Source organism: Morone saxatilis, unplaced genomic scaffold (genome assembly GCF_004916995.1).
Source record: "Morone saxatilis isolate NCDOM2014 unplaced genomic scaffold, NCSU_SB_2.0 Contig1, whole genome shotgun sequence".
Lineage (NCBI taxonomy): Eukaryota > Metazoa > Chordata > Actinopteri > Moronidae > Morone > Morone saxatilis.
Genome location: NW_023339651.1, coordinates 8,481,975 through 8,494,061, shown reverse-complemented (window position 1 = coordinate 8,494,061; position 12,087 = coordinate 8,481,975). Strand labels below are relative to the sequence as shown.

At 38.2% G+C, this 12,087-nt stretch overlaps 1 protein-coding gene across 5 annotated transcripts in view; it reads right to left on the bottom strand.

The window, feature by feature from the left end:
- LOC118329061 (calcium-activated potassium channel subunit alpha-1-like) overlaps positions 1 to 12,087 on the bottom strand; it is an 89,655-nt gene that overhangs the window by 21,073 nt on the left and 56,495 nt on the right. For 2 of the 5 annotated variants that reach the window (XM_035663052.1, XM_035663035.1), the window contains exons 11-21: positions 10,927 to 11,032; positions 10,717 to 10,799; positions 9,162 to 9,231; positions 8,768 to 8,923; positions 8,440 to 8,549; positions 7,849 to 7,917; positions 7,257 to 7,343; positions 6,459 to 6,535; positions 5,538 to 5,546; positions 4,181 to 4,354; positions 1,530 to 1,562 (exon numbers count right to left, since the gene is read on the bottom strand). In XM_035663052.1, the coding sequence (XP_035518945.1) occupies positions 1,530 to 1,562; positions 4,181 to 4,354; positions 5,538 to 5,546; positions 6,459 to 6,535; positions 7,257 to 7,343; positions 7,849 to 7,917; positions 8,440 to 8,549; positions 8,768 to 8,923; positions 9,162 to 9,231; positions 10,717 to 10,799; positions 10,927 to 11,032 (974 nt within the window). The remainder of the gene's footprint in view (positions 1 to 1,529; positions 1,563 to 4,180; positions 4,355 to 5,537; positions 5,547 to 6,458; positions 6,536 to 7,256; positions 7,344 to 7,848; positions 7,918 to 8,439; positions 8,550 to 8,767; positions 8,924 to 9,161; positions 9,232 to 10,716; positions 10,800 to 10,926; positions 11,033 to 12,087) is intronic. The other 3 variants (XM_035663044.1, XM_035663019.1, XM_035663026.1) reach the window with 3 other exon arrangements.

Sequence of the window (12,087 nt, the reverse complement as noted above, 5' to 3'; positions counted from 1 at the left end):
GGATTCTTAGCTTTTTTAGAGTCAATTCACCCAAATCACAAAAAAAGAGTTTTTGAGATAGTGGTCTAAGATTCAGCCTCATCCTAATACAATGGAGGTGAATACAATTTCTATGTAGTGTTCACAACATTGAAAAATTACTTCAGGCCTCACTGTTTAAATTTTTCATTGGAACTACTTTTTACTGAAGAAATGGTTACGTGACTGTTTATAGTATGTTCTTTAGATTATTCAAACTAGGGTTTTTTTTGTTTTCAAAAAGAGATTTTGCTGTTGATTGAATTAGATTTTTTGATGTTGGATGTGAGCACCACAAACACAATTCAGTTCACCTCCATTGTGTTGGGTGGGGCAGAAATGTCAGATACTGAAACAATCTGCATGTGTAGATACCACGAGGGGAAGTTATAAAATGCTTGCTTTGTGATTTGGGTGAACTAACCCATCAGGTCTTTACATTAACCACAAGATATGATTTGATTAAAACTGACTTCAATAAGACCTGCAGTGTGTATGTTAATAAAACATCTTGTGACTCTTATCATAATTAAAGCATAATCGCTGGTTTTTGGGGGTAATTCTTTCTGGCACAAGAATGCTAATAGCTGAATAATTAAAAACCCTCATTTTTATTAAACACCACTTAACCACTTGGTATAGCCACCAATGAAATGCTGGATTTGACATTCGCTTTGATATTTATAATAAACATGAATTAATAAATATGCTTTCAGGTGTTGTAGCGATTGTTATGCCATAAGAACAAGGAGGTGACAATGTGAATTAACCACCACTAGCTGCTGTATGCAGTTTATGCCTGATGAGGGAGGAACAAGCTCGTATCCACTTGACTATTTGAAATGTGAAAGCTTACAGCTCCACTAGAGGTAAAACTGGTAAGGATAACATAATACATAGACAAAAGGAAGCAGAGGAAAAGTGTTCCCCTTACTCCAAAAAATGGCTAGGAGCTAAAACTGGAAAATAGAGATGATTATTTCAACAGTCAGCTGTCTAGCAGATTATCCTCTCTGCTCCAGACCTCCACTATTCATCTGCCCCATGTCAAACATGCACAGCACTTCCCTGGGACAACACATTGTGGCAGATTTGCTGCCTATCACAGATCCTGTTAGAGTGGACGGCCCACGTTGTTCACACACACGAGAACTGAGAAAATATTAGACTAACTCTTTTTTTAATGCCTCCTGTCTGAATCTCCATTATAAATTCTTGCATACATTTACTCTAAATGTTGTATTTTTCAGCTATACACCACACAGTGAAGCAGTAGCACCATCTACTGCTGAGCTGTAACTGATACCCAACACAAACCACTCAGAAACAATTTTCCTAATGCTTTGCATATAAAATATAATGATGGATGATGATAGACTGGACAGAGTGATGAGCAGCAAACAGTGAAATACAGCAGGTTAGAGACAGTTCAAGTGATGATAGCTGAGAATGCACAAGTGGAAGGGTTAGAAAAAAATGACAAGAGAGAGAGAATGGAAATCAAAACTTACTTGATTTGATATATCCATTATAGCTATTTTTAGCTGAGAAGAATGCAGAGACAGATGAGAGGTTACAGAGAGGAACAGGTTGTAATGAAAGCAAATTATAAATGACAATTGGGAGAACTGAGATTTCTCTTTAAGGCACTTTAATAAAAGAGTGGTGCCTTGAAGACAACATGGACAAAGCAATGAGAAATAAAACGGGTCAGTTAGGAATATGATTTTTAGCCATGTGGTCAGTTAGCTTTAACAGAGGATCGTTGTCAGTGTTTGTAGGCGGTCACCTGCTGAATATGAACAGTCATGTTTGATGTGTTACAGTGAGCACGTTTGGTGATTTGCAAGTCAAAAGGCATCTAGATGTTGAGGTTAAACCTGGGCTAAATTTGGTTAGAGAGACATTATCGATTAACTGTTTGGTCTGTAAAATGTCAGAAGATAGTTTAGAAGATGCCTGTTGCCATTTCATAAAGCCCAGGCTGATGTCTTCAAATAGCTTGTTGTGTCCGATCAACAATTCAAAATCCTAAAAAGGAAACTGGGGAATGTATGGTATTTTCACTTGGAAAAATGAAATGATTATCAATATAGTTGCAGATTCTGCTGATTGACCAGTCAATTAATCGGCTAATTGTTTCAGTTCTATCAAGGTTACATATAGCAACATTAAATGACCACGGATCAATGTGAAGAAGGTCCTTACTACAGCACACATTGAAATATAGTCATTAAATTGCTGTTTAACCTTGATGCCTAAAAATGTTAACCAAATTTAGCCTGGTTTTAACTTGTCTAGCTGTCTTTTGACATGGAAATCATGTGTGCTCACTATGTAGACCTGCATTAACATTTGTCAGGAGGTATGCATGTAACAAGGCTTACAATATGTGACAATACTGCATGTGTTCTTGTTCATAAATAAATAGTATTAGGTTTATTTTTTCTCCTCTTTCCAAAAAGCCCATTCGTCTGCACTGCCTGACACAACCTACACGGATGCATGGAACTTTATGTGAGTCACTTTTTGGAGCCGTGAGTCCCACACATGCTCATTAGTACCTTATTTCAACCCCTTGCTTATAATAAAGGTCATGCATTGAGCTTAAGGCAGGACAGTGACAGCAATGTTCAAACAGGGACCTTGCTGGTCCTGGCATCTGTCGCCTGCAATCGGAGGGCGCGAGCAGAGTCACAGGACTAACAGGCTAGCATCTGTCCCACAACGAGAGAGTAGGAGAGGGGCGGGGACACTCGGCTGCCTGGTGGTTAGAAACTGTCAGGCTGAGTTTCATGACAACCGGTAGCACTCCAAAAATGAAAATGCAAACATAATTTCCATGTCAGGCCGTATAAGGCCTCGCTCTGCGCGTCTCCCCGCACCGTGTCGACAGCAACTGCGGAGCTCTGCTTGAGCTTAGCTAGCCGGGCGGTGCTCACAGCACACAACCCTGGAAGACATGTTGAAGGGTGGAAATGCCCAGAGATGTTCAACTATACACAGAATGGTCTTTGATCAAGAAACATTCACTAAAACTGTGTGACAGTCTACAATGTTTTCCAGCAAATTGTATCAACGCTCTGCGAACTCAGACACATTCTTCATGCCTACTGCGATACATCAGTACAATTTAACATGCCCTCTGGCTTTAAAGGGGAATCACACTTGAATTAAGAATTCATATGAAGCTTAATTCAGTTAAGGTTAATTCACTAAAGTCCAATACGATCCAACGCTATTCTGTTGTGTTTTATTCCTCCTGCAATCCAAAACAATCCAGTTCTATTCTATTGTTATTCCATCAATATCATTCATTCATATTAATATCACAAGACTAAAAACTCAATCCAGAGCTTCTCCGTTGGCATTGAATAGGACACTGGTTTGTGTACTGAATGTGTTTAGGAGATTTTACCCCCAGTGGTTGTTCAAGCTTTTGATCTTAATTTAATAAAACCAGTACATTAACCTCAATATGTACTGCTACCCTCAGAAGATCCCCTCAGGAGCTCTTAAAACCGCCCTTTTTTAAATTAATTGTCAGTTGCGTTTATACATAGAAATATCTCAAATCCTATCCTGTTCACCCATTTCTGGAGGGTACAGTAGTGAAATATTTAGGTTATTCTTGAACTGAAGTTACCCTCTCCAGTGACATCATTATAGCGCTTGTACACTCCTATCAAAACACCTAATTTGAAGAAATGCATGCAAATTCTCCACCAGGATTCCCAAGTTTAAGTGTGCATCAAGAGATTTGTGGAGGGGATGCACAGCTGTACATTTTTCATGGCCTCAGCTTCATTTTCTTGGAAATATGTTGGCGAGGTCACTGGAGGGGGAAGCACACCATTTTTCAGGGGAGAACTAGTTTTCACACTCTGCAAAATTTAGCACTAGTGACCGTTGATCTAATTTAAACTACAGGTCAATTTGAATTCACATTCTCGGACAAAACACCAGCAAAACAGTCTACTGGCATGCTTCACGACAGTTAAAAGTCACCTCCAAAAGTAGCAACACAGGCAAAGCAACATCTATATCCATGACGTAACAACACAGCTGCTAGAGAGATGGCACACACGCTAAAGACACACTGTACGGTTAACCTAGTGCATGTTACAAACACTGAAGAGCACATGTCATGGCGACAACTTACAGGCACGTAAAGTGGCTGAGCAATCATTAACAGAGACAGCAGAGAGTGGGATGTCGCGTTGAGGGGAGTCCATGTTACAACGCACATTAACTGGCATGCAAGAGCAGTCCCGCTCTGAGCGGCCGCAATCAAAACAACATGCCAGTCTCATTTTCTTGTAGGCGGCCATCTTGGCTACAGTCACGGGTTCAGACGAGAGGAGAGGAAGAGCAGGTTAATGTTGAGGGTCGTTCTGGAGGAAGAGTGGACAAAGGCAAGACAGGGCACAGAGGAAGGCTGCTGCTGGGATGCACAAGATAGTCTTGACAGCGTGCAAATGTCAGATTAGGAATTTTGAATTTTTTCCACTTTTTGTGGTTTATTAGGTTTGGGTCATTTCTGGGACTAGTAGGGAAAATATCACAAGGTCATAAAGTCTTGTGGTTTTGGGGTAAAGATGTGAAATGAGTGGGGGTGGGAGGATAGGGCAGGTCATTAACTTTTTCAGCAGCATAAGAAATAATAATACCCATAATTTCCCACTTGACTTCACCTCAACATGACCCCTACAAGCTCACTGTATGTCCACTATGTGATGAGACATGATTTGAGCATATGTAAACATTTTACATCTCTTAAATATCTGTACTGGTTTCTAATTCTAGTTATGGATTCAAACGCTAAGGCAAGATGGCAGACATTTCTCTAACAAAAAGGTAAAAAAAAAGTGGCAGTGTCTCACATACAACAGTTTTCTGGACTTAGATAGATCTGTAAGTGCATCCAGAAAGGACAAAAACAAAAATGACATGTTCCACTTCCACCAACTGTATTAGATCATAAATTATTTTGACATTGTCAAGTAACACAACAACTTTGCTGTTTGTCCCAAAACATTCTTGATATCAGATGTGCTGGGAAAAACTGTGCAGTCACCTCAGTGAATTACATCGTTTTGGGATGTGTGTCAAATGACTTATTCCTTTTATCAAAACCATTCAAAGGAAATGTTCCTCATCCTGGTGGCTTTCTAGCTGTGCTCTTCTTGCAGGGGTATTGTGTTTGTCAAAGGACTGTGAGGACATCTGGTGGTGATCTGGAGTACTGTTAACTCAAAAAGGCATGAATGAAATCTTCAGGTTATAATACTTTTTTGGCTTTTTCCTAATAAAAGAATAAATGTGGTTAGGTATTATGATAGTTATAGTCATTTTTGTAGAATTTGTTCCTCAATTTGCTATGTGCACATGACAACGTGGGGGGATCCAGGCAGCATCAACCATTGTACATGCAACATTTACAGTACATTCAAACAGGTTGCTTCAATCGGGGGTAGCAGGCTGTGTTTTTGGAAGGGAAATGAATCCACATTACTCACAATATATCACTATAAAGTGAATTTTTAAGGAAAGTGTGTCAAGTTCCCAAGCAGCAGGAAGAGAATACATCAAATATTAAGATTAGCTGTTAGTTCTAATGGTTAAGACAAGACAAACTGTATTAAATCCAAGTGAAAGAGCAACAAAGTGAAACATGGTGTTTTTAAAGTCTAGAAACACATGATCCATTCAGGTACCTGTAGTGTTAACAGTCTCTCTGAATGCCTGTTAACATCACAAAGTTATCAATGAACTGTTAAAAGCCCAGACAGCTATTATACAAAAGAAAACATAGCAAACATCCACATGAGCATACAGACACAATGAACATTTAAACTGTATTCACAGGTTAATTAGGTTGATTTCTCACTTGTCAGTTTATCTATTACAGGGAATCAAATGGAAAAGAGAATAGGCTATACATGCTGAGTCATTCTCACTATCATCTGATGTTGTCCATTATAAACGATGTCTACCTGAGAAACTATAATACTTAAAGAATCAGTTCACCCAAATCACACACTGAAAAAGCAGAGTATGTCTCAAAACTTCAGCACATACAAACACAACTCTGCGTCAATAGATAGCAGCTGAAATCTGTGTTCTGTAATGTGGGTGAACTGACCCTTTAATGAGGGCAAGTATTTATGTCAGGCCCAAACATGTAGTATTACAAGGGAAACTTGGAGCGCACCTGTTTGTTTTGGCTGCAGAAAGAAATCCAATGACCTTTCTTCATGCACAAGTTACAAGGTTTCAAGAAATGAATAATTAATGCAGGGACTAAATGGTTTGGACACATGGCTATGTAGGTCATGTAAATACACCATCACACTGCTGACTGTTAACTCCGTGCTGTTTCACTTTAGTCTGAAGAAATGTTAATGAAGTCAAACAATGTTTTATATGCAGTCACTTACATTTCTTGCATCCACATTTCTTTATCCTTTTAGGATCAGTAATGTCATCGTGGCAGGCTTTACAGTAAAACAGTGCCCTGTGGAAGAAAAACAAGAATCCCATGTAAGCTAACTCATTGGCATGTCAGGTTGTGTCCAACATGCTCAAATAACACATTTACAGACATTTTATCTTCACTATGTCTGCAGCAATGAGTTCCAGTTTGCTTGCAATCACTATGGAATACTTACAGAAAACTTCAACCTGTCTTTGAAACCTCGCCTGACCAAAAAGGCAAGTTGCAGATTGCAAGCAAAACAACTACACATCATCATATCTAGCATTGACAGATTGCAGCATGCCAAACAAACAAGGCTCCTCAGCTTCAACCTAGCAAGCCACAAAGTACACTACTATCACCAGCTAACATAATCAGCTTACAAAAAACAGTTAGCAACCAGCATATGTAAGCACTGCAACATGCTGCCTAACCCACCAAACTAACCAAACAACACTACACTACACTACACTATTGGCAATAATATATTTCTATTAATAACAGTTACTGTGTTTTTTTCTACAGAGTCAAGAAGTCAAGAACACCTCAGTAATAAACTTATACAGCACTCCTATGAACTGCTTACATTCTTATAAAGTGTGGGCATGTTTTCCATTTTTACCTACATTTATAACTCAATTGAAATAATGTAGGATAGAGATGCTGTATGGCATGGGGGCTACAGAACAGGAAAAAACAGCATGAAATAACAGCAAGACTTTACTTTTACTACCATTTAATTGCAGGTCGCATTCATTACCTCTTTACTTCTTTGGCATCGCTGGCAATGAAGAAGCCCAAGGTCCCCTCCTGCATTTTCACGTGGTTTCCAGGGTTTATCAGGGTGCTGCAAGGATATATAGACCAAAGATGTCACAGCGGAAAGTTATATCACAGAATTTGCAAGGCTTTGCACTAATCACTGGCAGTGGCACACACTGGCAGGATTAGTTTTTCGCAACTCATTTGGCAGAATAGCCTCTGTTTATTAAATTAAGTTCATGAAAGCAGATAGCAGTGACACTTCAAATGGTATAAACTGAGCATCAGTGCATCGGAGAAACCACTAAAACAAAGATTTAGCAGTGCTTAAAGAAACCAACTGCAACCTTTCCCATTAATTTGTCAGGATGTTATCAGAAACGCTTGTGATGTCTGTGAACAAACCAATTTAGACACCAATTTAGCACATTTTGTAAGGCGCCTTGTGTTTGCAGTCAAACAGAGAAGCGGATTCAAAGTAGCTCCATCACTGAAAGCAAACACTGACAGCAAACACACCTGCGTATTTAAGTTTTTGCATCCATGAATTTTAATGGATTCAACAATCCACTGTGAGCACATTGACTTACCTGCTTTCCCTTTGATCAGACTTGTATTCTATAGCTATCAGTAGTAGTTTTAGCTTCACATAGCAGAGTCTGCAAAAGAGAATAATGATAGAATTAGACCTCATGCAGGCTAAATATTTGTAGTTTTCTTAAAATCATCACCTTTGGCATATTTTTCTTCTTTGAGGTCTGATTTATAATTCCTGAGTAATGCAGACTTGTTGTCTTTTTTCTTGGTTTATTTGAGTCTTCAACTCACAAATCCAGTAGTTGAGAAAATAATTATTTTAATTATAATATTTAAATATGGTAATTCAGGGACTTTGTAGAGAAATGGCCTATGAATGTGGTGATGGTGGCTTTTTTTTGTAAATCCCACTATCTTAAGGTCACAATTACCAAATATTACAATTGTTACGATGATTATCATGTGATTTTGGGTACCTTACTACTTTATTTAAAAATACAATGCTAAATGCCACCAAGCCTAAATTTCTGCAGTGCAACAAGAGAACACAAACCCAAAAGTAGCAGAAAAGAAAAAAGAAAGAGAAGGCCGCAAAGACCTTTTAACTTTTATTAAAGAAATTGGCTATATTTCAGTGTACTTACTCGCAAATTACAGGGAAGGACAGGCCCACAAAGGCACTCGACAGGTACTCAGTGTACATCTCATTGGCTACTCCTTCTAGATAATACTTCTGCCATGTGTCCTCCTCAATCTACAACAAAGATGTATAACAAAATACAGAAAGCTTGTTCCATCACAAAAAGAACTGAACACAGAAAAACAAAAAGTTTTTTCCTACCCACTCACCAGATGCTGCACAAGGGCCTCATCTGGGATAATCATTATTATCTATTCAGACAATTTCATGGCCAACTATACTTTTGTACTTAATCCAGTGAGCACAGATGGTTGAATCTTAACTGTGGCTACCTTGATGAAGGACCTCATGGAGAAAAGGTTGGCCAGCATGGTGGAGAGGCCCTGAGCCAAGCAGCTCTGGGCGATGAAGCCGAGCTTCAGCTCCGCAAGACAAATGGCGTCGTCTCCCTCCTTCCAGGTCCAGCTTGGGATGTTCAAAAGGTGGGCCTAAAGGGAGAAAAAAAAGATACATGGTAGATTTACCGAAATGCCAACTGTAGTTAAACACACACAGACAAGATTTAACAATAAAATCTTTCAAGCCTAAATCGTATCAGGCCAAATGAACTGAAACATGAATATCCATGTCAAAATGCAAAAATACTTCGAAAACAAACATTACATTATATCTAATTAATGACTCCAAAAAGCTTTGACGCAATTAAAAGTAAGAGATTGTACCAACCTTATTGTGGTACTGTAACATTTGAGTGATTATTCTGATCTTTGGATGGTAGTTCTTGATGGATATTACCCTAAAGGATGACAAAAAGGATAAAGAAAAATGAGAACACTCGCAAAAAGTTTTCCTGTGTCAGTGTCTACTTTTTCCAGACATGTTTATGTCATTCATAAACAGAAAAACTCCTTATAGCTCCAAGAAAACCTTTATATAGTGTATTTTATTAAGACAATTTACAACTGGGCAGCTGGCAGTCTACATTTATGTCCAGAGATTTAAAGCTAAAGACAAAACCATTTGTTGTATATTTTAATGAAAGAAAATAGTGCAAATTGTAACAGATTCATGTTTCCTCTCTTCCTGAATTCTTGATACTTTTCCAAAAGGGAAAATGAGCACCAGGAGCTTATTCATGCTGAGAGTATGTCTGCTTACAGTGAGAGCCAGCTCCGACACGCTCGCTTACACTCACAATTTAAGTCCAGGAAAAAGTGGGAACTGATATCAAACACTGGCGTTCACTTTAATTTGGTAACATTTCATATATTCCATTCCTATTGTGTCTGGATTTCCAATTACCTGTCAGTAGTCTGGGGGACATGCTGTTGCAGAGCTTACCAACTGCTGTTTATTTTCCAGTTTTCATCCTAAATTCCTTTTGCATTTTCAAAGATTTCATATTGTTAAAAAAAGATGAGCCGGTGGAGTTAAAACTACAAAAAGCCAACATAGTACCAACCGAAGGGAAGACTGTAAATATTACTTTACATGATTACACTGGTTTATATATACAGATTATTACATATTAAACTGTTTATAGAGTATATTTCTGGAACACATTTTAACTTAAAAGTAACATTTTCATAAAGATCCTACACAAATAGTGGTTCTTCAGGTGTTCTTTGGGAACAATAGAGTGTTACACAGAGCCCGTTAAGTCCATATGGTTCTTTAGAGGTTCTCTATTTGTTCTTCAGCTTAGTTTAGTTTAGTCGGGGAAAAAAAACACAAAAAAATGTATTTTGCTGAGGGTAACACATTTAAGCAACCCTTTTTCCCACAACCCCCTATGTCTAAGGAAATATTCCAGGACCCCCAAAGGAGAAATCTGTACACACTCCAATCAGTTAGTCCAGCTTATTCTATTTGTCTGCTTTAAGTTGAACACTCTATGTAACCCTACCCCTTACAATAATTAGTCATAATGTAAATTCCCTCATATCAAAAGTTCTTAAAGGCTCTTATGGTTGGCTTTGAAACTCCCAACCCACGCCACAGAGCAGTGTGTGTATGTCATAGTCCACTCTTATGAATCTTATGAAGTGTTTTGTTTGTTTATCTGATTATCTGCCTTTTGCTTTCTCGAGATAAATGAACCCATTATCACGAGAAAATTACTTTTGTTATCCCGAGATAACAAAATAATTAACTTGTGATCTCAAAATAAAGGCATTAAAATCGTTTAGGGCTTCCGTCACAACACAACATCGAATATAAATTGAAAAACAAACCAAACAAGAAACAAAATGTAATTTTTGAAGAAGCTGCTTTGATTTACCTCATAATATTGGATGCATCCTCAGCATCAGGGTCAGCACAGTATTTGTTAGCTAAGATCAAACAGGCATCAGCTGATTCAATCTGGAAATCACACAGCAAACAAGTAACATTACCCAACTGACATCAGTAAGTAAGTTCAGACTTTATAGACACCAAAACAGAACAGTTTCCTTCTGAGCCACAGAGGATGGAGTGTCATTGTCAGTACCTTCACTCTGGCCAGGTCATGTGGGTTTAGGACAGACCCTTGGTAAAACTCCACCTGGGTGAAGTGCCGCTTGAACAAGGCTTCCAGCTCAAGATTAGGGGAAATACTGAGAGAAAAAAACAAAACTCTTAAATCTGAGCAGGAACACTATTTCTAATTTCCTGAGAGATGATTGTTTTTTTTTCTTGAGCATTAAACATGCTTCTTTCTTTTTTTTTTCCAGGGACACAAGTAAAAACAAAAACATTTTGTACTTACTTATGGAGAAAAACAATTGGGGTTATTTTACGTGACTATTTAGTTAGCTTTTGTCCCAGCTGACATAGAATTATTAGCATTATTTTTCTATTTCCCGACTGTCTTCTTGTTTGAATGTTGCCTTGTTGTCATAGTAGGAAGATAGCAACATCTCTCTTAACTGTTTTCCTTTATAAACAGCAGGAGGCAACTGGTGCTTAAAAGTTAACAACACTGATTCTCGATGTGTTTATTGTACATGCCCTGAAAGGCGCTCACGCAAATCACTACTAGTACATAGTTTACCCGTGTTGTTAAACTTTATTTTAATTCTCATTTCTAAATAAAGTTTAACATAAAAATAGAAAATAGACATACTAGAATAAATCTGAATGATGGCGTCCTTATATAAAGCGATCTGTGATATTGTTGGTAATCGGAGATAGACTGTGAGCGATTTCATAATCTTCCATCTAATAAACTCTGATCCTTTATAATCTGCATACTGAAACTCAGAGTGCTCTCTGACCTGCTCATTACAGGTTCCTCACCCGCTCACAACCAGGAAACATCAAACATCTCCTGTAAACATAGTTTTTTATTCTCCACACAGGATGTCAAATTCAGGTCACGCTAAATACAACACTACGGATACTTTTTCATGGCCCATTACATACCCTCTCATCTCAGGATTTACCTTTTTGATTCCAGGACAAAGATGAAAAGAAACATGTGTTGTGGTGTGTTTGTTGTTGACTTCTTACTCCGGACTGACAGTTTTAGTGTCTCATTAGTATTCTGCACTCCTCATTTTCCAGGTGCACATCGTCTGTGGTCAGTATAACAACTTGACGGAGTGTGGTCCAATCGTTTCTAAAAAGACTCCACACAAGGACAGGATCGATGGCTCAATGTAGAAATTGT